The sequence below is a fragment of the Miniopterus natalensis genome, chromosome 10 (genome assembly GCF_054644295.1).
Source record: "Miniopterus natalensis isolate mMinNat1 chromosome 10, mMinNat1.hap1, whole genome shotgun sequence".
Taxonomy (NCBI): Eukaryota; Metazoa; Chordata; class Mammalia; order Chiroptera; family Miniopteridae; genus Miniopterus; species Miniopterus natalensis.
Genome location: NC_142090.1, coordinates 71,426,590 through 71,450,604, shown reverse-complemented (window position 1 = coordinate 71,450,604; position 24,015 = coordinate 71,426,590). Strand labels below are relative to the sequence as shown.

Genomic DNA, 24,015 nt, shown 5'->3' with positions numbered 1-24,015 from the left:
GGGTTTGATTTTCATAAAGAACAATTAGCTTTGCAAAATGAAAACTCTATCCATCCCTCAAGAATACACTGTGCCTTAAATCTAGGAGATGGGTATATACATTGATAGAGTTTCCAAAAACTTGATTTAGAGAGAGGATATATTGGCTGTTTTTAGATTTCACAAAGAGCATTGGTTTCAAAATCAGGCTGTAAATAGATTAATATCTTGTGGTATAATCACAGTATAACAGTGCTAAAATGTAATTTAAAATGCACATACGTATTTTGTTAAAAAATTAAAAGAGATTTACATAGTACATTAAAATAGACATTAGCAAACATTCTATATATAATTCAGAGTCTTATTAAAAATTTAAAGTTTAAATGGCTGGCATAAAAAAGTGTTTAAGTATTTACTGTTTTAGGATTTTCTCATTCTGTTCTAGTGAAATAAACCACAACACATTTATCTGGGAATTTAGAACACACAACGTACTCCCAGCATCCAATGTATCCATGCACAATACTTTATCCATGCTATCATTTGAAGTTGCATTAGGCTACTAAATGAAGAGGAATATTTTTTAATGTTAATATAATACTAAAACCAGCCTCACCATAGCCTAATAACTTGAAGATAGAAAAGTGATTAACAGTGAACAAAATCAAAAGTAATTCTGGTCTATGTCCCTATTTGGGGACATAAAAAGTGAAAAGAAATGCCCTTCTGACAAACTCAGTAAAACACCCAGTTCACATTCCCACTTCTAGTCAATACCGCATTAGCCATCTTACCCACCCTAGAAAACAAGGCTGCCGAAGCGATTATAAGAGGAGATGTAGACAGAGTCACCAGGGTGAGTTTCCAGCCCTTCACCAAACCAATCACCAGGCCAATAGAAAATGTAGACACGTTTTGAAACAACAGAGCAATCTTGTCTCCAATACCATCATTGATTTTGTTGATGTCACTGAAACAAATAAATGCAGGGAAGTCATTTATATGTCATATATGAAAACAAAGTTGATATGCTACACATGCATCCTCTTACTCAGTCATTCGAGTGTTCAGTTCTCCAATGCCACAGCCATCAAACCAGCTGATGTCCTGTGCCAAAACGGCATGAAAAAACTCTTTTCGAATTCTCTTGGTTTGTCGTGCTGCAGTCATAACCCAAAAGGAAATCTGCATGTAGCCAAAAACCAAGGCAGTAACTCCTATTCCAACATAATACAGGGTCAACCTGAAAAAAGATTAGAAATGTGAGACTGGAGAGCAACTTTTCCCGTGTTACCACAAAACCCCCAACACCTACCCCCCAAAAGACACCCAAAAAAGAACCTATCACAATATTTGACTGAGGGAATTTTTGCCAAAACCTATAAAATAACTAAAAATAAACCTCCATGAGAAAAAGTGAAGTGAATTGAATGTAAAAATCTAGGTTTCCCTAGTAAGACATGTAGAGTATATCTCTCTTACATAATTAGCAGAAATAAGTGTTTTTTTATCCTCAAGCACGGATATGTTTTCTTCATTTTGGAGAAGGGGAAGGGGGAGAGAGAAAGGAAGAAAGAGAGAGAGACATTGGTGTGAGAAAACATCGATTGGTTGCCTCTCATAGGTGCCTCACCTGGGATGGAGCCCACAACCTAGGTCTGTGCTCTGATCGGGACTTTAGCCCGCAACCTTTTGGTGCACAGGACAATGCTCTAATCAACTGAACCACCTCAACCAGGACAGAAATTAGTATTTTAAAACAAATTTGCTATTTATATCTGCTTTTGGAATTTTTTAATACTTTCCGTTGAAAAAGTTACACTGGCACTCCAGAGATGGAGATGGAGACAGAGTGGTAATATGTCTGGCTAAATCAGATATGGTCATATGACTAGCAGAAAGACAGAAGGATCCAGAGTCCCTGATAACATGAGTCATATTTCATCTTTAGACTGTCTACTTACAGATTTTTATGTGTGAGAGAAATAAGTTTCTATCATGCTTAAGCAACTATTATGATGGGTTTTACATGAAATGCAGTAGAACTAAGTCTAACACTGTCGTGGTCATCTAGTTTGCCCTTCCTTTTCAAGTAGATTATAGTAGATATATTCAAAGTAGCAAAAAGCAGGAAACAAGCTGCTTAGAAATTCATATAGGATTAATTAACTCTTGACTGCACAAGGGGAGGCATCATATTCACCAACAATCATCTTGGGACTATTAAATAGTCCCTATTCAATAAGAAAAGATTCAATTATTTTCAGAATAAGTGTTTGATAAATAAAAACAAAGGCACAGACCTAACATTAAAACATGACATTTATATAAGACTATGAGTCATTGTCTTTGGTCTTCAGTTCCTGATGACTGTAGATGAAAGGGTATTATTACCTCATCCTAATAAAAAAGTTATATAAAGCAATAATTCCCAGCAATGTGTTAATCAGAACATTAGTTCCACAGAATGTTACTAAATGTCAGGGGAAATAATTAGGTTCCATAGTCAAATAGGCTTGGAAAACCTGGATTAAACGGAGTCTTTACCTTGCTTCTCTGTCTTGCGTGTATCCAAGAGGGTGCTGTCATATATACAGCATATTCCAAAACAATTTGACCACGCAACCTTTTAAAATCATGTATCTTAAATATTTCCAAAACAGAGCACTGGTTTGAGAAACAGTACCATAACAAATATTACATTATAAATGTTAAAAATGTCTCTATAAATTTAGTAACCTTTCAATAGCTGTACAGAGACATATCTTTTCAGCCTATTCTCCCTTTTGTTAGTTCTTTAAATGGATGCCCCTATTTTTAAAAGTTCCAAACTTTTTGTTGGAAATTCACACTTCACAATTGTACATTAGAATCCTGCTTTAATACCCTAAGAACAGAATTTAGTAGAAGGCAATACCCTGGATCCTAATCAGGAATTTTCAAAAGATCCATTGTAAAAAAATGTTATGCAAAAGTTTCACACACAAAAAAAGACTTTTCCCTCAGGGAGAGTTGAAGTTGCAGCAAAGCACGACTTGAGAGGTACCATTCACATGGTACTGAACAGCACTGTGTAAAAGAACTTCCTGTGATGAAAAAAATACTCCATGTCTGTACTATGCAACAGCCAGTAATATGTGGCTACTGAACTTGGAATGTGGCTGAGGATGAGAAACGGAATATTTAATTTTATTTAATTCAAATTTAAAGAGCCATATGGGGCTGCAGCTAAAATACTGGACTGTGCAGGTCAAGAATTATGGCCTAGAAGATGTGACTGTGATGTGATAGGTGTCCCTTGGGGTTGTGCAACATGGAGGCTTCACTTTTGGTTGAAAACATGAGAAACCACTTAGTCTATAGCAAATACTCATAGTTTTAGTGAGAAACTACTGAAATCCATTGAATACACTCAGTAAAGTAACATCTCTCGAACTAACAATCTCAATATATGTGACAGAGGAAAGCACACTGTCTAATACATAAAACTACTAACAGAGAATGTCCTTAAAAATTACTTACTTCAGACTTTACAATTTTTAGTCTAAATAGAACTGATAGTATGAATAATTAGTCTCTAAAATTAATCAATAAAATTTTATCATTTTATTATTATTTTACAATTTGTTGCATACCTCTTTTTATTTTTCAAAATCCATAGAACTGACATATTTCTATAAGATTTGTAAGGAAAATAATTTGAAAAAAAGGAACAATAAGTCCTTTAGTCTCTAGGATGGGTACCTTCAGTTCTAGGAGGAAAAATTGGTATAAAAATGCAAATCCCAAAACAACTTTTCTGTTGACCATAATTTTGTCAAATAAAACTTAAAGCATGTGAACCTACATACCTTTCGAATAGGAAGATATATGTAATAATTATATTTTGCATACCTAATGAAAGAAGAGGATATGTCTGCTTTAATCACTTCTAAGTAATATTTATGATCAAACCCTTCAGTTTTTCCTTGTAAGTACTGAATAAAACAGCATGCAATGTATATGACATTAACATTTCATTTTGACTTACACAATCATATCTTCATTCAGCTTTTCTTGAGACTGAGTACAGTTCCGATAATTTGCTGTAAAAAAGTTTTTTAAATTATAAAGGCAATTAATTTATAATTGGCTATACTGTTTCATACATAGCTCTCCAAACCAAATATAGTGCATTCTCAAGAAAAAAACTTAATGCCTTTAATGTAACATTTGAAATAATTATCTCTGGTTTCAAGAAGTGCTCATGCAATGTGAAAAATTACATGTTAATATTAACTATGAAGCTCATACCTGGAAAGAATTCTTTAGGACATCTTTTATTTCAGGCAACAGTTGTGTAATTTAATAGAACTCTCCTTTCCTGCTGAGATTATGCATTTAGAATTCAGTTTGAGATACCCCAGGGAATAATTTAGAAAGTTCAAGAAAAGAAAGAACATGTGCAAGTTCCAGAAGCGGTAGTCATGGGAAAAATGTAAATAAAGTTCATTGAAATATGTTGAGTATAATAAGAATAGAACAACATAAATAAAACAGTATTTAAAATACTCCTTGTATTACAAGTTTTCTATGTAAACTTTTCTATATATCATCTGGTAAAAAATATATCAAACATTAATTAGTATAGCAAGATCATGATTTTACCAACAGCACAAAACAGTGGTCAATATTCACTATCATAATATTCTTTCTTAAACCTCTATAATAAACATTTAAAATCAATTACAAACATCATGACTCTTCATATCTTACATAACCACAACATTTCACAGATGATAATGTCTATGGTCATTATTTATATGCAAACAAACATTTTCCTCTTATTCTATTATGAAATTATGGCAGGAAAAAAATTTAAAGCAGCTTATTCCAAATATCAGAATTGACATAGAAGTATCAAAACCTAGTAAAAAATTTTAATGGGATTAACTGAGTTAATAAAAATAATAAGTATTTCTAAAAGTGTTACAATCTCACTTTTGAGGCTATATTAATAGAAGTAGCATATGCAAAAGTATTGGCACAAAAATGGGCCCCTGATCAATAATAGCTATATTCATATTTTTATTTGTAGGAGCAAATAATCCTCCTCTATTATCCTCCAGAAAATCAATATTAGAAGGTTTACTGTATACTCCACAATAAAACTCAGAAAAATTGGAGAAGCCTTAAAGAGAAACAAAAATTCAAATTCAAAGCAATATCAATCTGATGTTTGGCCTATTCTATCTAAAGCTGGTAAGGCAATCAATTATCAAGTAGCTCCAACAAAAGGAATACTCCCAAGGATACTGCTTTAGGTTGCTATGTTTTTCTCTCCTTTCCTCCTTCATTCACTCATTTGAAGAGACATTGTTGGCAATCAATAAACATTTGCTCGGTGAACTGGTGGTTCCTTTTGTTTAACAAACAGAATGACATACTTACTTTAGTTTCTATCATTAAAATATCAAAAAATTAGTAACTGTGTAGACAGGAGGTCATCACATGCAAGGACATAGAGGTGGAAGCAATGGCTTTATTCCACTCAAACAAGATTGGGACACTAGAAAGATAGTCTTTAGGTGGAAAACAAGAGGGTATAAATTAGTATTAAAGTCAAATAGAACACAGAAGGAGATACACCATATAAAGCCAGGCTTATATATAAAAAAGTCAGATTTTAATGAGACATTTATCCTAGTTATAATAAACAGCTATAAGGATACTTCCTACTGTGTAATTTGGGGAAAATGTAATATTAGGGAATTATTAATATTTATACTATCAGATTTTTTTAAAAAGTGGATATTTACTATGTTAGCAAATAGGATAAGTGATGGGATTTACATCTAAAGAATGTCACCTTGAGGGACATGGCCCTAAAAGAGGATGCTATATGAAGGACATCTATAATTATGGGAAGCACAAAAATACTTTTTTCCACACCCGATTGCTAGATTCCCCTCCTATCTTTATTCAGGCTATTTGTCTCTATAATTTTCTTCATGTTCTTTCCAGCTTTGCTACACTGTGTGCTACAGTGCCACGCATGTCTATGTACTATTAATGAAACTCTAAATGGCTCTCTGAAAGATCTAGCCATTCTTGATTTCTTCTTCTTAAAGGGTAAATTACAGATAAATGGCCTGGAATAGCCCAACCGTTTGATTAAATCCTGACATAATCACTTTTTTCCCCCTTTTAAATAATTTCTATTTTTCAGTTACAGTGGACATAAAATTATATTAGTTTCAGGTGTATAACTCAGTGACTGGACATTATGTAAGTTACTAAGTGATCACCTCAATAAATCGAGTACCCATCTGACACCATACATAGTTATTGCAACATTATTGACTATATTCCCTATGCTATACTTTAGAGAGAAAATTATTTGAATTCCTAGAGAGACAAGCTGAACTATACTGGTTGTCAGACGATTTTTATATATCATGAGCAGACACCCATTGGACTTGAGTTGCAACACTGGTTCTCTCATGAGTCTCCAGCCTGCAGGCCCACCCTGCAGATTTTGGATCAGCCAGATTCCATTACTGAGTGAACCAATTCCTTAAAATCTCTCTCTTTCTTCATATATATTATATATATATATATATATATATATATATATATATATATATATACACACACACACATACACACACACATCCTATTGGTTCTGTTTCTTCAAAAAATGCTGGTGAATACAGATTTTGGTTCTTTAATCCCTGGCAATATAGAAAAATAAATGACTTAAATACATACTATATAGATATTGTTTGACAATATAATCTGTATTATGAGATGACTGTTTTATTTAACACTTTTGAGTCTCCAGCAACAAAGATAAGTAAATATTGTACTTACTTGTGTTGGTTTTGACTAGACATCCAGTAAGAAGGTTATCACTCATCTCTCCTAAAATCAGTGACATTACAGGAAGACAGGCTCCATTTACCAGCGATGCCAGTAATCCCAGGATCATGAGTATAATGTCCAGTCCATCAGCAAAGCGAAACTGAGGAAAGTAAACAAAACAAGGTAGCATTATAGTTGTAAAAAATTAAAACCAAACACCAAACTACAGTTTTTGGCTACCAAGCAAATGTGATTTTATAAATTAATCAGGAGACTAAATAAATGTATAAAATCATGGACAAGTATTTATAAAGCACAAAAATGTATCACCAATCCTAAGGATTTACAATGTACTTGGAAGAAATTGTTAAAAAACATAACGTAGCAAAATCAGTACAAATTATAGACCTGTGACACAAGTCAGGTCAGATGTGGGTATGAATCAGAAAGTTCCTTCCATTTGGTTGATTCTGGAATAAATTAAGATATTTCAAAAAACTGCAATGATAATATCTTGGTTGACTGACAATCTCAAACTTTCAATTCCCTAGGCTTATCAACATCATAACAATGAAACTAAGTGCAATGAACAGTAACTATCTAGTAAAAGTTAGTTACTTTTATTAATAAAAGTAATAAAATGTAATAAATTTTATTTTTCATTCTTATTTTAAATTTTTCAGATTTTTTTCTACCTAGGACAACATCTATTCTGTAAATTAAGGCCTATAATAATTTGCAAAACTGTTTAGAATAAGAAAGAACTGAAAGTCAAATACCGAATGCTTCACATTTTATTCTATAGCAGGTCCCCACAACACTATTCCAAAACCAAAACATAAACTTGAAAATGTTGGATTATCTTACTGAGAGAGGTCAAGGTAAAATGTATAATGGTATTAAAATGAAATTAGATGTGAATAACAGCAAGAGGAACTTAGTACATAGACGTGGAAACTGAAATTAATGTTTTTCCACTCATTCATGCACTAGCTAATAAATATTTATGAATTAACTGCCATAGCATTATACTTGATACTACAGATGATAACAGCGTATCTGCTCCTCCGCCATCCCCAGACTAGTGTGTTGTCTCCTTGATAAAGTTTCTCATGTTCAACTACTTCCCAGGTTTTTAAAAAATTGACTTTTGAAAAAACAGGTACTATTTCAAGTGTATTTTTAGTGATATTGATAGCCAGGCTGATTTAGAGATTAGAGTAGGTGGAGGGGCTGTTTTGAGAATGCATTTCTGAAAATTGTCCTTAAACATAGTGCCAAAGAATTGTGGTGATACACACTCTGATGCATATATAGCCTTTACAAAATATTTAGATAATTATTTATTTAAATAGGATTTATATCACTTTAAAAATAATAAAAGCAACTTTTATCAATGTATTATTATTGGAAAATACTGAAATGTAAGCAAAATAGTAAAAGTCACTCATAATTCTATACCACTCAGAAATAACCTCTGATAACACTTTTGCATCACATACACACTCCTCCAGCCCCCTGCCAAAATTGGAATCACTGTCTAGATATTGCATCATTTTTTTTCTTATCCTTTATTGTGGACCTGTTGGGTTGATTATATTTTTTTCTATTGGAAATAATACTTTGATGAATTATTTTTTAAATTCCCCTTCCCCCCTCAAATAGATGTAAACTACCAAACAAATATTCTATGCACTGCTGACAATTCCCTGAAATTTTCTGATATGCATACTTTCTACCTGATTTCACTTACTATCTCAAAAGCTCCAACGACTTGGTTTCTTACTTTGGGCAGTTGTTCTTGCAGTTTTCTGGAAAGTAAATGTTTAAAATGTAAAGGTTACAATGTGAATGTAATTTGCAACATTTTCTAATTATAATTGTGCTGAAGTGTCAAATTTTGCCCATGGTAGAAAATTTATGTTAATACTGCAATTTAAAAAACAAATTTAATGACAGACAATACAAAGATTTTTAGTATGATCACTGGAAAAGGAAGCTGTCACTGGCTGTCCACATTAAGTTAGAGTAACAACTGAAGATATACATCAGGAGTAAAATTTTTTTATTGTGGTAAAATACACATAAACACAGAATTTTCCATCTTAACTCTTTTTAAGTGTACTGTTCAGTGGCATTAAATACATTCATACTGTTGTGTTACCATCACCACCATCCATCCACGGAACACCATAAATTAAAAAAACGGAAATTCTGCCGTTCTGTAGGCTCTGGCCACTACATCCTACTTTTTGTCTCTTGAACCTGACTACTCCCGGAATTTCACGTGAGTGGAACCATGCGGTATTTTGTCCTTTCTCACAGGCTTATTTCACTTAGCATGTCATCAGGGTTTATTTGAGTTGTAGCAAATGTCAGAATTTTCCTCCTTTTTAAGGCTGAATGTTATTCCATTGCATGTATATACCACCTTTTCAATCCACTCATCCATTCCTTAATTGATTCTTCTGATATGTATGAGTGAAACTGCTAGATCACATGGTAATTCTATTTTTAACGTCTTGAGGAACCACACACTGTTTCCCATCGCAGCTGCTGCATTATGTTACATTCCTACCAACCATGCACAAGGAGGTTTCTTCACATCCTCACCAATGCTTATTATTTTTATTTTTATTTTATTATTATTAATTTTAATAGTAGTCATCCTAATGGGTATGAAGTGGTGAATTAGAATTTTTAATCCTTTGCAACAAATTGCTCAAGAAAAACCATGAGCTTTAAATGAAAGTTCTATTAATTACACACTAAACAATATACTGTGCATTTTGTCCCCTATTGAAAATTTCACTTCATAGCTCACATTTCAAGTAGGTCTAGATGAAAACTGTAAATTTTATCTATTTATTTCAGGGAAATCTGTCAATTACATACATGATTCTTAAACATTAACAGAAGACTACAGACGATCAATTTAAGTTTTCTAAAAAAGACATCACAGGACAAACTTCTAACTCTTCTCTCCAGCTTTACAACATGTTGTTCCATCAGCTTTGATAAATGATAAGTCACTTAATTTTGTTCCATCTGAGGTTAATAAGTTACTTATGTACGGGGCCAATTTGCTCTGTGATGATTCATAGATGACAAAAAGTGCTTGCAAAGCCCTTTCCTGACTCCAAACACAGATTTTAAAGCCTAAGACCCAGTAAGCTCTCTTTTGATAAATTTTGTTTCAGGAAAACATTTCTGTCTCCCATTGACCTTCATGGAAAGCCCTGGAAGGAGAGACTGGGTAGTCTTTTAAGAGTCTCATGCTCTAGCGACTGAGCTAGCTGGGTGTCCCTTGGGTGGTCTTTTAAAAGTCTCTTTCTGCCCTGGCCACTGGCTAGAGCGTTGGTCCGCAGACTGAAGGGCACCAGGTTCGATTCCGGCCAAGGGCACATACCTGGGTTGCAGGTTTGATCCCCAACCCCCGTCAGGGCACGTGCGGCGGGGCAATGGATTGACATGTCTCTCACATCAATATTTCTCTCTCTCTCCCTTCCACTCTCTCTGAAATACAATGGAAAATATCCTTGGGTGAGGATTAAAAAAAAAAAGTCTCTTTCCTACCAGAGTTGAAAGTGAACTCATAGAGAACAGCTCTGTCAGAGGGGAGAGGGAGTTTCGGGGCTGTGTGAAAAAGACGAAGAGATTAAGCAAAACAAAAAACAAAAACCTCACAGACACACACAACAGTATGGTAATTACCAGAGGTGAAGGTGGGTGTGGGAGGTGGAAGAGGCAATGGGCAGGAAAATGGTGAAGGAAAGAGACTTGACTTGACTTGGGTGAGGAACACACAATACAATATACAGATGATGTGTTATAGAATTGTACGCCTGAAACCTATAGAATTTACCAACCATTGTCACCTCAATAAATTCAATAAAAATAAGTATTGTACAGTAATAATTTTTGAAAAAGTGAAGAGAGCACAGGGGCCGGTCTGGCAGGAGCTCCTTTTCTGGCTATTGCAGCCCTGTGTTACTGAACCACGTAATCTAGAGAGGTTCACTTGAGGTTCACAGTTTATACATTGAAATATAACCCAATTATTATGGTAAAAGTGGAAATAAAATATATTTTAAACCATTTCAACTTTAAATCTCTAAATTAATGGATTATAGGTGAAGAAAATTTTTATAACTTATATACACAGAGACCCCATTCAGTGAAAAAATAATAAAAATCTAATATTTTCTTTTATTAAATGTACCATTGGAATGAAGGATCCATAGAGAACTAAAATGGAATTCTCTGTATCTGGTAAGCTATAACAAATTACAAGTATAAGAAGAGGTGATATCTGAAGTGCTAAATCAATAAATCCTGTAGCTATTACATTTCCTAAAATTGCCATTAAACCAGCTGTAACACTGATTATGCTGAAGTCCAGCAAAATGCAAATAGCATTGCTATTTTGGGAAAAAATTATAAACTTTTTGCTATAGCTGTGAAAAGGATAAGGGATATTTGAAGTTACAGAACACTTTTTTGTAGAATTTAGGCAAAACTTACCTAGTTCTCTGGTAATTTTCTTGCATCTCTTCAGCTCTTTCAGAATCTGCCATCTTATTTACAATTTAATTATTCTGAAATAAAGTATTAACAAATATATGACTATGTGAAATTTTATTACATAGTTGATATAAAGCATTCTTTATATCCCTAACAGTTTCTGAAAAATCATGTTGAGTTTCACACTGCCTCTCTACTCCCACTCCAACTGAAGCTTCTGGTTAGGTATCTTCAGATTTTACCACTGAATTTATGACTTCTTTGTCTCATTCTGGGCTTAGATTTGAAACTAACGAAAATTCTAGAAATGGAATAAAAGAAGGGATGCCAGAGTCCATAGCAATGCATAGGTTTTTAGGACACTGGATTTTATTTCTACTCTGCCAGTGATTTAACTTTAATTGATGAAAGCTTTGAACTGCCTCACGCTTAGTTTTCTCTGTAAAAAATTGATGTAGTTTCTGCGAGCAGTTTGAGGGAGTAGGGCTCTCTAGTTAACCAAATATAAGCAAGTTAGAGATTCTACCATATATAAATAGTTACAAAAAAATAGGATAGTTTGAAAACCCACTCATCATTAAAATTATATTAAGCATAATGTATCTTCCTTTGGATGACACTTCAGAATCTTAGCTTGTCTTAAGATGGAAATTATTTACATAAATTATCATTTAAGTGCAAATGTAATAGAGATGTTTTGACTCAATCTCATTTGTTAGGCCATACAACATATTACCTATATTAAGATGATTATACAGAATATGGATTTAAACTCTAGAGTAAGATTACTAATTAATTAAACCTTACCTGAACATCTGAAAAACAAACACTTTGAAATAGTAAGTTTCTCCATGAAGAAATAAGTCCTAATGGGTCAGTTTTTAGTGCCTGAAAAAGAAGGCATGTTCTTCCTTTTTCAGAAATCAAAAGTGGTAACTCCATATAGGAAATCTTTACCATTCCTATACTGACTTTACCCCATTTCATTATTTTGACATACATGTAGGAAAGATAATAAAACATACTCTATCAATCATTGGCATTTTATGGAAATTAGCAAGTATATAATAAAAGTCATTCATAAAAAGAAATCAAAACAACTGAGACTTACCTTGTTAAGTGCATGATCTGTTTATTTACATCAAAATCATGTGTAGCTTCTCTTCTCAACAACTAACAAACTGCGCTTTCATAACTATGGTTTAAAAAACTTATTTTCTGATCACGTTGTAATATCTGATTACGACAATGGTTAATTTCCAGGGCAAGCACATTGTGTTCTTCATGTCATACTGCATTCGTGAAACAAGGTAAGAAAAGAAAGTTCATTGAGCCAAATAAACACTCCTTTTTAAAGATCTGTAGTGCTTATATATACCCAGTTTTCTATTTAGTTCCATAATATTTTTAGTTAGCTGAATTAGTAATTATAACTAAAATAAATCTCTTTGATATGTCCATGGCACACTGACATAATAAATAATCATTGAGTAATACTATATGCAAGGCATTCATTCAATTACCTCATTATTGCTATCTGAAAATAATCACCTCCTTTTGCGCTTTGCTCATATCTGTATTATGTTCATTGACACATTTTGCCTTACATTACAATTCCTAGTTACTCTGTTATATTTATTTCTTCATGAGTTCATTGAAAAAGTATTGAGCTTATATGATGTGTCAGCCATTAGTTTATAAAAATAAAAATATACATTTCTTTCTCCTGTTCAGTCAAGGAAAACCTCTTCTAGAAGGTAGTGTTTAAGGTGAAAGCTGAACTACAAGAAGGAAGTTGACATAGAAAGATCAAGGAGAGTATCCCAGGCAGAGTTATATGGTGGAGAAAAAAAGTACATGAGACAAAGGGACACAAGATGAAATAACATGGGACAGTGAGGGGGTCATCATTATATGAGGAGATATAGGTTGGCAATGACAGACCCCTTGTTCCTCTGTATCAGCCAATGTTTTGGAAGGAAAATAAATTTGGTTTGAAACATGTTAAATGTGAGATATCAGTCAGATAGTAATATCTAACAATAAGTGGGTAGGTAATATGAGAACAAAACTCTGAACATCTTACTTGGCCTAAGTAAAATCTATCAGCCAGCCAATCCTTACTGACTGGTAACTATGCAGAGATTATTGCAGCAAATACTATAGAGAATACAAATAAATACAAACTTGAAAGAATATTTTGCTTAAAAAATAATTTTGGGTTCATGTGCCAAGAGGGGAAGTCAGATGAGAAACTGTGGGAAGAAATTTTGAGTGGCACTTAATCCTGAAACATGGTTAATAAGAATAATATGATAGGCTGGATGGAAAGCATGGGATTTTTAATTAGACGAATAAAGATATAAATTTTATAGGAGCTCCAAAAGGAACAAACTAGGAAGATCATTGTTGAGTATAAATAAATTTCATAAAAAAATTTGTATTCTCCATAAAGCTATTCTCTCTGAAATGAAGAGTTTTATACACTTCACAAGCTCCAATTGTTTTTGAATCTTCTAATATTTGACTTACTGCAATTCCTCAGATGCTGTTTCCTTCTTCCTTCCACATGTCCAGCAAGATTGCAGAGTTGAGAATTATATATAAGAGCTCTAAAAAATCTACGTACCCATGTGGTTGATTTTATGTATCAGTTTGGCTAGGCAATGACAGTTGTTTGATTAAACACCAGTCTACATGTTGTTGTGAAGGTATTTTTTAGATATGGTTAACATTTAAATCAGTCGATTTTGAGTAAGGCAGGTTACCCTTCATAATGTACATAGGCCTCATCCAATTAGTTAAAACCTTAAGAGAAAAGACTGAGGTCCTACAATGAAGAAAAAATTCTGCCTCCAGACTGCCTTAAGACTCAAGACATCAATTTCTTGCCAGAACATTCTAGCCTGCCCTGAGGATTTTGGTCTTGTCAGCCACAACACTCATGAGCGCGATTTCCTTAAGATCAATCAATCAATCAATCAAAATCAATCAATCTATCTACTTATCAATCATCAATCTATCATCTCTCCATTCTCTCTCTTACATCTATATCTCTATATATACATACATATAAGAACAATAGGAGATATATGAAACAATAGATCTATGTACATCTATCTATCTATCTATCTATCTATCTATCTATCTATCTATCTATCTATCTATCTATCTATCTATCTATCTATCTCCTATTGTTTCTTTTTCTGTGGAGAACCTTGACTAACACACCTAGCAAGATGGAAATTATGTGCTGAATAGCACACAGAGTGACTGACTACTCTAGCATCTGAAAAGAACATTATGACCTAAAATGGTTTCACCCCACAGATAAGGAAGGCCCTGAGGTTGGTCCTTGAGGGATGGTTAATATTTCAGTAAGTGGAGATGAGTGGAGGAGGAATGAGAACATAATTTCAGGAATGCAAAGGTAAATTATCTCACAGTAGAGGAGTAAGACCAGTCTGGTTGGAACAAACAGTTCATGCAGAAATGGAGAAAGAGATAAGGTAGGTAAGAGTGTAGAAGGCATTAACTAATTTTTTTTTGAAACTACTGTAATTTTATGAGAATGAGAGGGGCAGGGGCATTAGTATTTGGTAAAATTAACCTGATGTCATGGGTAGACTGGAAGGACTTGGGAAAAGATAAGATTCAGGTAGACCCATCATGGTCTAGTTTGATAGCACTAAGAAAGTCATAGTTGAGAGACATTTTAAGGGAAGGTTGACAGGATACAGATTCAGAGGACAAAAAGAGGAAATAAAAAGTTTATTGACTATACTTCAGAAAGTAGAAATGAAAGACTAGCAAAGATGAAAATGGAGAAGTTGGAAGAGAAAGTTGGTTCTGGAGATAAGGTGGCATTCAGTTTAAAAATACATGTTTGAGTTGCTATTAGACTGTCCAAGTGAACATATCTGGCATACAGGTAAAATGTGGCCCTGATAATTAAGAAAGCTAGAGATATACTTGCAATGGTCACCTGCACAAAAAGAATAATTAAAACTTTGAGAATAAATTTGCTTTAATAATCTAACAACATTATATAAAAGCACAGGTGAAGTGGTATAGTATAGAGGCTACGAGTTTTGCTTCTATAGCAGTGCTGTCCAATAGAACTTTCTATAAAAATGTAGATGTTTTCTGTACTGACCGATCTGGTAGCCACTAGGCATGTGTAGGTATTGAATACTTCCAGTGTGGCAAGTGAGGGAACTAAATTTCTAGTTTTATGTAATTCAATTAGTTTAAATATAAGTAGCCATATGTGGCTAATGGCTATCTTTACTGGAAAGCACAGTTTTTAGAGTCAAACTGTTTATAGACTCAAATTCTGGATTCCCCACTTATTACACATATAATTTTGGGCAAGCCATTTGATCCTCACTGTATAGTACTAAGCACAGTGACTACAATGCAATAATGCTTGTTTTCCTTTTTTGAATTATGTAACTACTTGCTTCATTTTGTCATTTTAGGGCAAATGAGCTATATCGAGTAACACAAGATATGAGTACAACACATCACTATTTAAAAAAAAAAAGAATAGGCAAAGTCAGAGCTAGATAGGGTGAAATAGTAGCTTTCTACCTTTTCCCCACAAACAACACTGATTTAAACAATCACTCATAGCCTTTGTGAAAGTCCAGGAGTCTAGAAAGAAGTTTGAACACTCTATTGGAGCAAAAAATTCCAATTTGAATGGACTGAAAAGGGTAAGAGGAACAGTTTCACTTTCTTAGCTGGGTGGGAAGCCACTAAAGATACCTATTTTTTCTCAACCCACCAGTATAATGAGGTGTACTGTGATTGGTGGGCAGGGGACAACTGGGAGATCAGCCAGGGCTCAGAATGGAACATACCAAAGGAATACAGATCCTGTTAACCTTATGGTGGTCTCTACCAGAAAACCTGCTCATGAGCTGCTGGGGATGCCTTGCCTGAAGATCTCCCCCAGTTGGTAAATGGACACTCCCAATGTTCTGCATGCCTCACTCCCCCCCTCAACCCATGGTCTTTTCCCTGTGTGCACCCCTGAGGGAAGTAGAAGCAAGCCTTTGCAGATAGCTAGTGAGCATGCACATGCACAGAAAGCTAGCCCAACTCTGTGGGATTGGGAGAAAGCACACAAAACTGAGCTGTAGGAAAAGCAAGGAAATGAGAAGCCATCAGCACATGGCATGGCTTTGCAGGATGGAGAGAAGGAATTCAATCTTAAGAATATCCTTCCAAGAGGAAACAAGAAATATGGAGTAACATAGTCATAGAAAAGGTCTGAGAATGCCTCAGAAACCCTCACAGGATTGATGGAAGGTATTGATCTCCCTAATCCAATCAGTAAAAACTAGAGGAGTCTGCTTCTTCAGATGCAATGACAGCACTGAAAGACTTCAAGAAATAGAAAAAAACACAGAAAAAAAATGACACCACTAAAGAATCATAATACTTTACTAGTAACTGATCTCAAAGAGAAGGAGATCTGCAATTTGCCTGACAGAGAATTAAAAATATTTGTTTTAAGGAAGCTCAAAGAGCTACTAGAAAACAGAAAGAGAATTCAACAAAATTGTGAAAACAATACATGAACAAAATGAGAAGCATAACAGAGATTATACAAAAGAACCAAACAAATCCTGGAGCTGAAGAACACAATTTGAAAAATGCAACAGAAAGCACCAACAGCCCACTGGATTAAGCAGAAGAACCTATAAAGTAGAAGATAGTTCATTTGACATGACTAGTCAGAGGAGAACAAAGAAAAAAAATAATGAAAGAGACTAAAGAAAGCCTACATGAACTATGGGATACTATTTAAGAGACATAATCTATGTATTATTGGTTCCTAGGAGAAGAGAGAAAGGAATAGAAAGCTTATTTAAAGGAACTTCCCAAATATGGGGAGAAATTTGGACATGTAAGTTCATAAAGCTATAGGTCTCTAAACAATTTCTAACCAAAGTGATCTTTTCCAATACACATTATAATAATATGGTCTAAAATCAAAGACAAAGAATTTAAAAAGTATCAAGACAAAAAAATATCGTTGTATACATGGAAACTCCTGTTTATTGCAGCATTGCTCACAACAGCCAAGATATGAAAATAATTTAAGTCTTCATCAATGAATGAATATATAAAGAAAATGCATTATATGTATAAAGTGGAATATTATTCAGCCATGAAAAAAGGAAATATTGCCATCTGTGACAACATAGATTGACCTTGAGAGCTTTATGCTAAGTGAGATAAGTCAGAGAAAGACAAATGCTGTATGATCTCACTAATATGCAGAATCTAAAACAACTGAACCCATAGAAACAAAGAGTAGAATGGTTGTTTCCAGGGACTGGGAGGTGGGGGAATTTGGGAGATGTTGGTTAAAGTATACAAACTTGTAGTTAGAAAATAAATAAGTTCTAGAGATCAAATGCATAGCATTGTGATTATAGTTAACAATGCTGTATTATATACTTCAAAGTTGCTCAGAGGCTAGATGCTAAATGTTCTTACCACAAAATGAAATTATAATTATGTGATGTGATGGAGGTGTTAGCTAATGCTACATTGGTAATCATATCGCAGCATATAAATATATCAAAACAGCACATGTATACCTTAAACTTACACAATGTTATATGTCAATTATACCTCTATAAAAATGATCGAATAGTTAACAAAATAATAAATTTGAATGTTAATGGGAGTAACTTTAGCTAGACAGATTTAGGAAGATTATTAAAAATAATTACTACATGATTCAAAAGATAGAATACAATCAAAATAAAGTGGAATTATTTCAGTCTTCATAGAATTTCTGGATACTAACATCTATCATAATACTAAACAATGTCACTATTATATTATATACAGTGTTTAATTTAAAATTTTAAAATATATTTGAGCCATGAGTTCTCTTGAGAAAAAGTTTCATTTGAAATTCGTCACAACTTATGAGAAAGAATTAAAAGCAGAATATCCATTTTCCCTCCTCAAATAATCCTGAGGATTAAAAGCTCAAAGTCATACACAATTTTCAGACAGAATAAAAACTATAAAAATTATGAAGTACAGAAAAAAACTATTGTGGAGAAATATTTTTGTCTTTCACTTATCTCAGATAAATGTCTATTTAGTAAGACAACTGTGCTGTGTAGTGATTTGTAGAAGCTATTAGCAGCTGTTTGGAAAATTATGTTTCTTCACTGTCATGTTAGACTTAAAAATTTTTACTACAATTATCAGTAAACATTTTAGAGCTATTCTTTTATATTGGAAGCTATTATATGATTTGATATTCACCAAAGTGTCAATTTTATCACTCAACCTTTGGCATTGATACAAAGTATATGTATGTGTGTATATGCATATATGTATGTATTAGAAAATACCTCTACTATTATGAAGACATAACATAGTAGAAAGTTTTTGTGAGAAACTTTCTTTTAGTGACACCATGGTCTTTCTTCTGCTTTATGGCCCAAACTATCAACCAAATTCTCAGTAGGCTTGGTTACCACATTTCCCCTGAATTCTAACCCTTGTTCCTCTGAAATCCATGGGAATAGAGTGGTCAGTTTACTTTGGTTTGAGCCTAAATGAATGCTTTAAAGTGACTCTTTAAAGAAACCCATTAAAAATCCACCCACTCTGTAAGTGTTCTGCCAAGACTAACTCAAAGCCACAAAAGATTTAGAATTGGTTCCAAGTTGGAACCTGTAAGAACTGTGTAGGCCTTCAACTCAGCAAAAATTCCATCTTTAACAAAACTCAGAATATTAAACATAAGAATACAAAGTAATTTTCCAGACTTAAGAGCATTTGGGATAAAACTATGGAACTCTAGAAGGAAATTCCCCAAATGGAAGTGCTTCTTTTGAATGAAATGAATTGCAGCGATCTCTGGAGAAAAGACAAGGTCTTGGACAGAGCAGAAATTTGACCCTGCCACGGCGTCATTTTGTGATCTGGGCCTAGCTACACAGTCTCTTCATGTTTACTCTGTTTCCTAATAAAGTAAGTGATTATAATGGTGGCAAATAATTTGTCCATTAGCTATCTCTTCACATTAGGAAAAATCTATTACTTTACTCTTTAAGTTAGCAATAGTAATAATAGCTCTCATACATTAGTAGTAATTGTAGCACATGTAGGTGGATGGTTTCTTATATACTAACTCTATTCTGAGCAGTACTCTGCTATACATAGAAAAATATTATATGGAGGCTCCAATAAAAATTAAATATTACTATTATGCAAAGAGGCAATTGAGGCCTAAAAGACTTAAATAGCATTGTCAAGTTGACATAACAATTAAAGTGACAAAGTCAAATTTGTCTACTCCAAAACCTATTGCTCTTAGCCACTGTATTACTCTGCCATCCTACAAACTGGAAACTCACTGTGAGCTCTCAAGTTTACAGGAGCATTTTAGGGTACACTAATTCCTTGGTTACAAAGACAAAAGAAACTCCTACCTTCTCAGCTGCTTTGAGGCTCATCTCCCCCTTCCCCCGAGTCTCTGAGCAAATGATCATGGTGGCTGACTGAGGTTGAACCTCATTTTTAAAGTGGACAATAGCCTGTACCCTCTAATGCATATGCATTGTCAGGATATAATAAAACAATGTGTGTGAAAGAGCACTGGAAACTGCATAGTAATTTCCTTACAAATATAAGGCATCAGTGGGTTGTAGTGCCTCCACCCCTATCTTTTAATAACAAAACCTACTATTTACTGAACCCTAACTCTTTGCTAGCTATTGGGCTAAATGCATTATATATAATTTCCCCTTCAATCCTCACCATAATTCTGTGAAGGGGCATTGTAATCCCATTGTACAGATGAGAAAACACATTCAAAGTTTTTAACTTGCCCTAGCTAAGATAGTCAATCAGTGACTGACCTGAAATTTTTACCCATTTATGTCTGGATCTAAAAAGGGGGGAACAATAATAATAATGATAATATATAAATATATATCTTGATATCTACCTAGATATATTTATATACAAATGTATATATAATGTATATAAAATTAATATCAGCTCAATGTTTAGAGAGAAGCTGCTACTAGGAGATACTTTAGGGCTAAAGCTCACCACTGATTCCACACATGTCTCAACAATGAGTCTTTAGAAGCAGGGAATGTAGGCCACTGGTTTCTCTCTGTTTATTAAATTGTGATTCTTGGCCCTGCCGGGTGTGGCTCAGCAATTGAGTGTCAACCTAGGATCCAGGCAATCAGGGTTCGATTCCCGGTCAGGGCACATGTCTGGGTTGCAGGCTCGATCCCCTGCAAGTCAGGGAGGCAACCGATCAATGATGACTCTCTCATCATTGATGCTTCTCTCTCTCTCTCTCTCTCCCCCCCCTCCCTTCCTCTCTCTGAAATCAATGAAGATATATTTTTTAAAAAAATTGTGATTCTTGGAACCCCTGTGTCAGGATGCAGACTGCTTAAAAAAAATGCAGATTCTTGAGCCTCTCCTCAGACTACTGAATCAGAATATCTAGAGAGTATGATCTAAAAACATGCATTTTTAACAAGCACTACAAGTTGTTTTATTCAAATTAGAATTTGAGATCACTGCTTAAAGTAATGTACACTGGCTCTATCCCTGGTTGTTTTTATTTAATTAAATTAATTAATTAATTTTCAGGGCAACACCCTGGTTGTTTTATATACAGAATCTTTTTAAGGTTCCTCCTCTAAATGAAGGAAAAATAACTTCTCAGGGACAGTGTTGTTTTTATTTCATAATATGAATTATGAAAAATTACATTAATATGGCTCTGATGTGTAAAATCTCCCAGTTAGGCAGGCAACATTCATAAATCTATTTTGTCCACCAAGAGGCCATCAATTCCATTCAAATTTAAATATCAATTAAAAGAAAAGGTATAATTTGTTACCTGATTAATTACTTTCAGGCAAAGAAACACCAGCCAGTCACATGTGGGGGCCTCTTGCTAGTTAATAGCTCATCCTGTAAATAAATGACAAGATTAAATCACCAGATCTAAATGAACAATTAGGCAAGTTGTTAGAAGCAATGCCTTTCCCCTTTGAGTTTTATAAAGGTTTCTGAAATCATTTCTAATTCAGAGAGGGAAAATTACTTTTCCTTTGATGACTCACAGTATTTTATTCATATCAAAAACAGATTACAGAGACGTCTGCAAACCACAAATCCAACTTTATGGACTTTATTACTGAAGTTTTCCTAAAAAATATGGAAATGATTCATTCCAAAATACTCTCAATAGAGTTGAATTTTCCTCTCTCCTTAAGTCTTGCTTAAAAAAATATATATATCTCAAGGAAACCTTTGAATATTATAAAATATTAGATAATAGTACATTAAGAAAAACTATTTTGCCAAACAGTTAATAATAAGATATTAGATTAATAATATATTTACTAATAGAAACTATTTTGGTAAATAGTTCATAAAATTGCCAAAGTTTTAAAATGTACTCAGGACTTGTTTTTATCTGTATGGTACGACATATAGATATGGAAATAACTGTCATGAAGGAAGAAGTTTATACTCTCAGGTCCCTAGGAATATGAAGTATGCCACTCTACACAGGGCCACACAAGGAAGCACCAGGGGTTGGCCAGGAAATAGAGGAAGCAGGGAAAATTGTGTGCAAGAATCTTTATTGTGGTTTCCATAGGAAAGACATAGCAACGCAGGATAAGCAGGCTTAGAATTGGCTAGTTTAAATAATTTTAGTGGACTTGGGTGTAGGGGCTGTCTCTAGTTGTCTGTCACCTAATCTTGGACTGATTAGGGCAGGGGGTAAGTTGCTTGCTTAGCATGTAATAGCCCAATAAAGGAGATGGAGGAAGGAATTGGCTCTGGATTGACCAGTTTTGAAGAAGCACTCCAGGATGAATTGTTTGCTGTCTCTAGGAATTAGCTAACCCTGGGAGGAGCATTCCCTCCATAATCAGCAAGGCCTCAAGATGTTAAAGTATCATAAAGTACAGAATATGAAAAATATGATCAATACTGGGGAAGATCTTGTGCTGTTACTATAAAACAGGACAGTCTTGATTGATTTCATACATTAGATATACTTGTAGCATATGTGGGTGGGTGGTTTTTTATATACTATTCTGAGGTCGTGTTAATGTTTTATCAATTCTGAAGAAGTGAAAGTGTATTTTTAAAAAACAACACCTTTAAATTCTTAGTAAACTAAGTATTATAATGACTTTTATTTATTATTTTTTTATTTTTAAAAAATATATCTTTATTGATTTCAGAGAAAGGAAAGAAGAGGGAGAGAGAGAGAGAGAAACATCAATGATGAGAGTCATTGATTGAGCCCACAACCCGGGCATGTGCCCTGACCGGGAATCGAACCCTGATCGCCTGGATCCCAGGTCGATGCTCAACCGCTGAGCCATGCCTGGCCGGGCTATAATGACTTTTAATTTAGAGCAAGAAAAAATATTAAACTCTACAGCCACATTTGGCATCCAGGTACATCTGTTCTGAAATGCTGTGTGTGGCCAAAGAAAGTAGTAATTGGTTTTCTTCCTTGGAACACCTAACATTTATCCCGAGTTAGGGATGGAGAACTGAGAAAACCTATAAATGTGAACTGCTACATCTCAACAGTTGCCACTATAGGCAGAGAAGCAGGGGTTAGCTAAGATTCCATCTTTTTTTTGATGAAAGGAATATTTTCCCATACATAGCTAATGCTCTCTAAAGAACCTCTGAGAAAAGTGAAGCTGGGTAAAGGGCCCAGCTATGGAGTAGAAGTGATCAGAATGTAGACAAAGGAACAAGGGGAGGGTTGGGGAATGCGTAGAAGGAAGGCTCTTTGAGCATAACATTACCCCATTTTCCCAATGCCTTAATCTGGAGAGGAAGGTGGTTTTCCTTTTTACCTTCCTGGAACATCTTTGACAGATTTTATGTCAGAAGTCTGTACCACAAAAAATTTGTAGGTGACTGAAAGGCCTCAACAGGAAGGGTTGCAGTGTCATGGCATGAATTGTTTTAGTACTAGTACTCTGAACAAGGTTACCTACCTGGTTATTCTTCAGATTTTATGTATTAAACAGCAACAGCAACAACAACAGCAAAATTGACTATCCCTGAGGGTAGTGAATTAATTAGAACTCTTTAGGTTACAAGTGACAGAAATCCAACGGCAAATAGCTATAAATGAAAAGTCTTAGGGCTCTGCTATAGCTTTAGGCACCGCCAGACTCAAGGACTAGAATTATGTCGCCCCAGGTCTCTCTCAATCCTGGAGCACTAAAAAAATACAGACCTACTGGACAGAATCTCTGGTAAAAGATATAATAGCATTAATATAAAATATAATGTAATAATATAATATGATACAATATAATAATCTTAGTCTTACTTGATCTTTACTGCAATCCTGAGTTTAGACTTTGAGTCATCTCACAGGTCAATTTATTTTTTCCCCTCTGCTACTGGCATGTCCCTGTTAGTGACTGCTACTACAGCCTGAAGTGAAGATCTGGAACAGAGATAGGGCCAACCTGCAAAGATCATTTACATGAGTGCAAAACAGACCTTTGCTTAACCCTGAGATTTTGGAATGACTAACCCCCAGCCCCCACTCCCTCTTCTGTAACAGATGGAAGAGTGAGAATTAGAACCCAGGTC

General features: G+C 34.3%; 1 protein-coding gene across 1 annotated transcript in view; it reads right to left on the bottom strand.

Annotated features, from left to right (window-relative positions):
• Window positions 1-11,402, bottom strand: part of ABCB5 (ATP binding cassette subfamily B member 5) — a 77,340-nt gene extending 65,938 nt beyond the window's left edge. The window contains exons 1-6 of the mRNA XM_016217003.2: window positions 11,350-11,402; window positions 8,579-8,636; window positions 6,835-6,985; window positions 4,013-4,067; window positions 1,034-1,225; window positions 781-952 (exon numbers count right to left, since the gene is read on the bottom strand). Coding sequence (XP_016072489.2) covers window positions 781-952; window positions 1,034-1,225; window positions 4,013-4,067; window positions 6,835-6,985; window positions 8,579-8,636; window positions 11,350-11,402 — 681 coding nt within the window. The remainder of the gene's footprint in view (window positions 1-780; window positions 953-1,033; window positions 1,226-4,012; window positions 4,068-6,834; window positions 6,986-8,578; window positions 8,637-11,349) is intronic.
• Window positions 11,403-24,015: the final 12,613 nt, after the last annotated feature.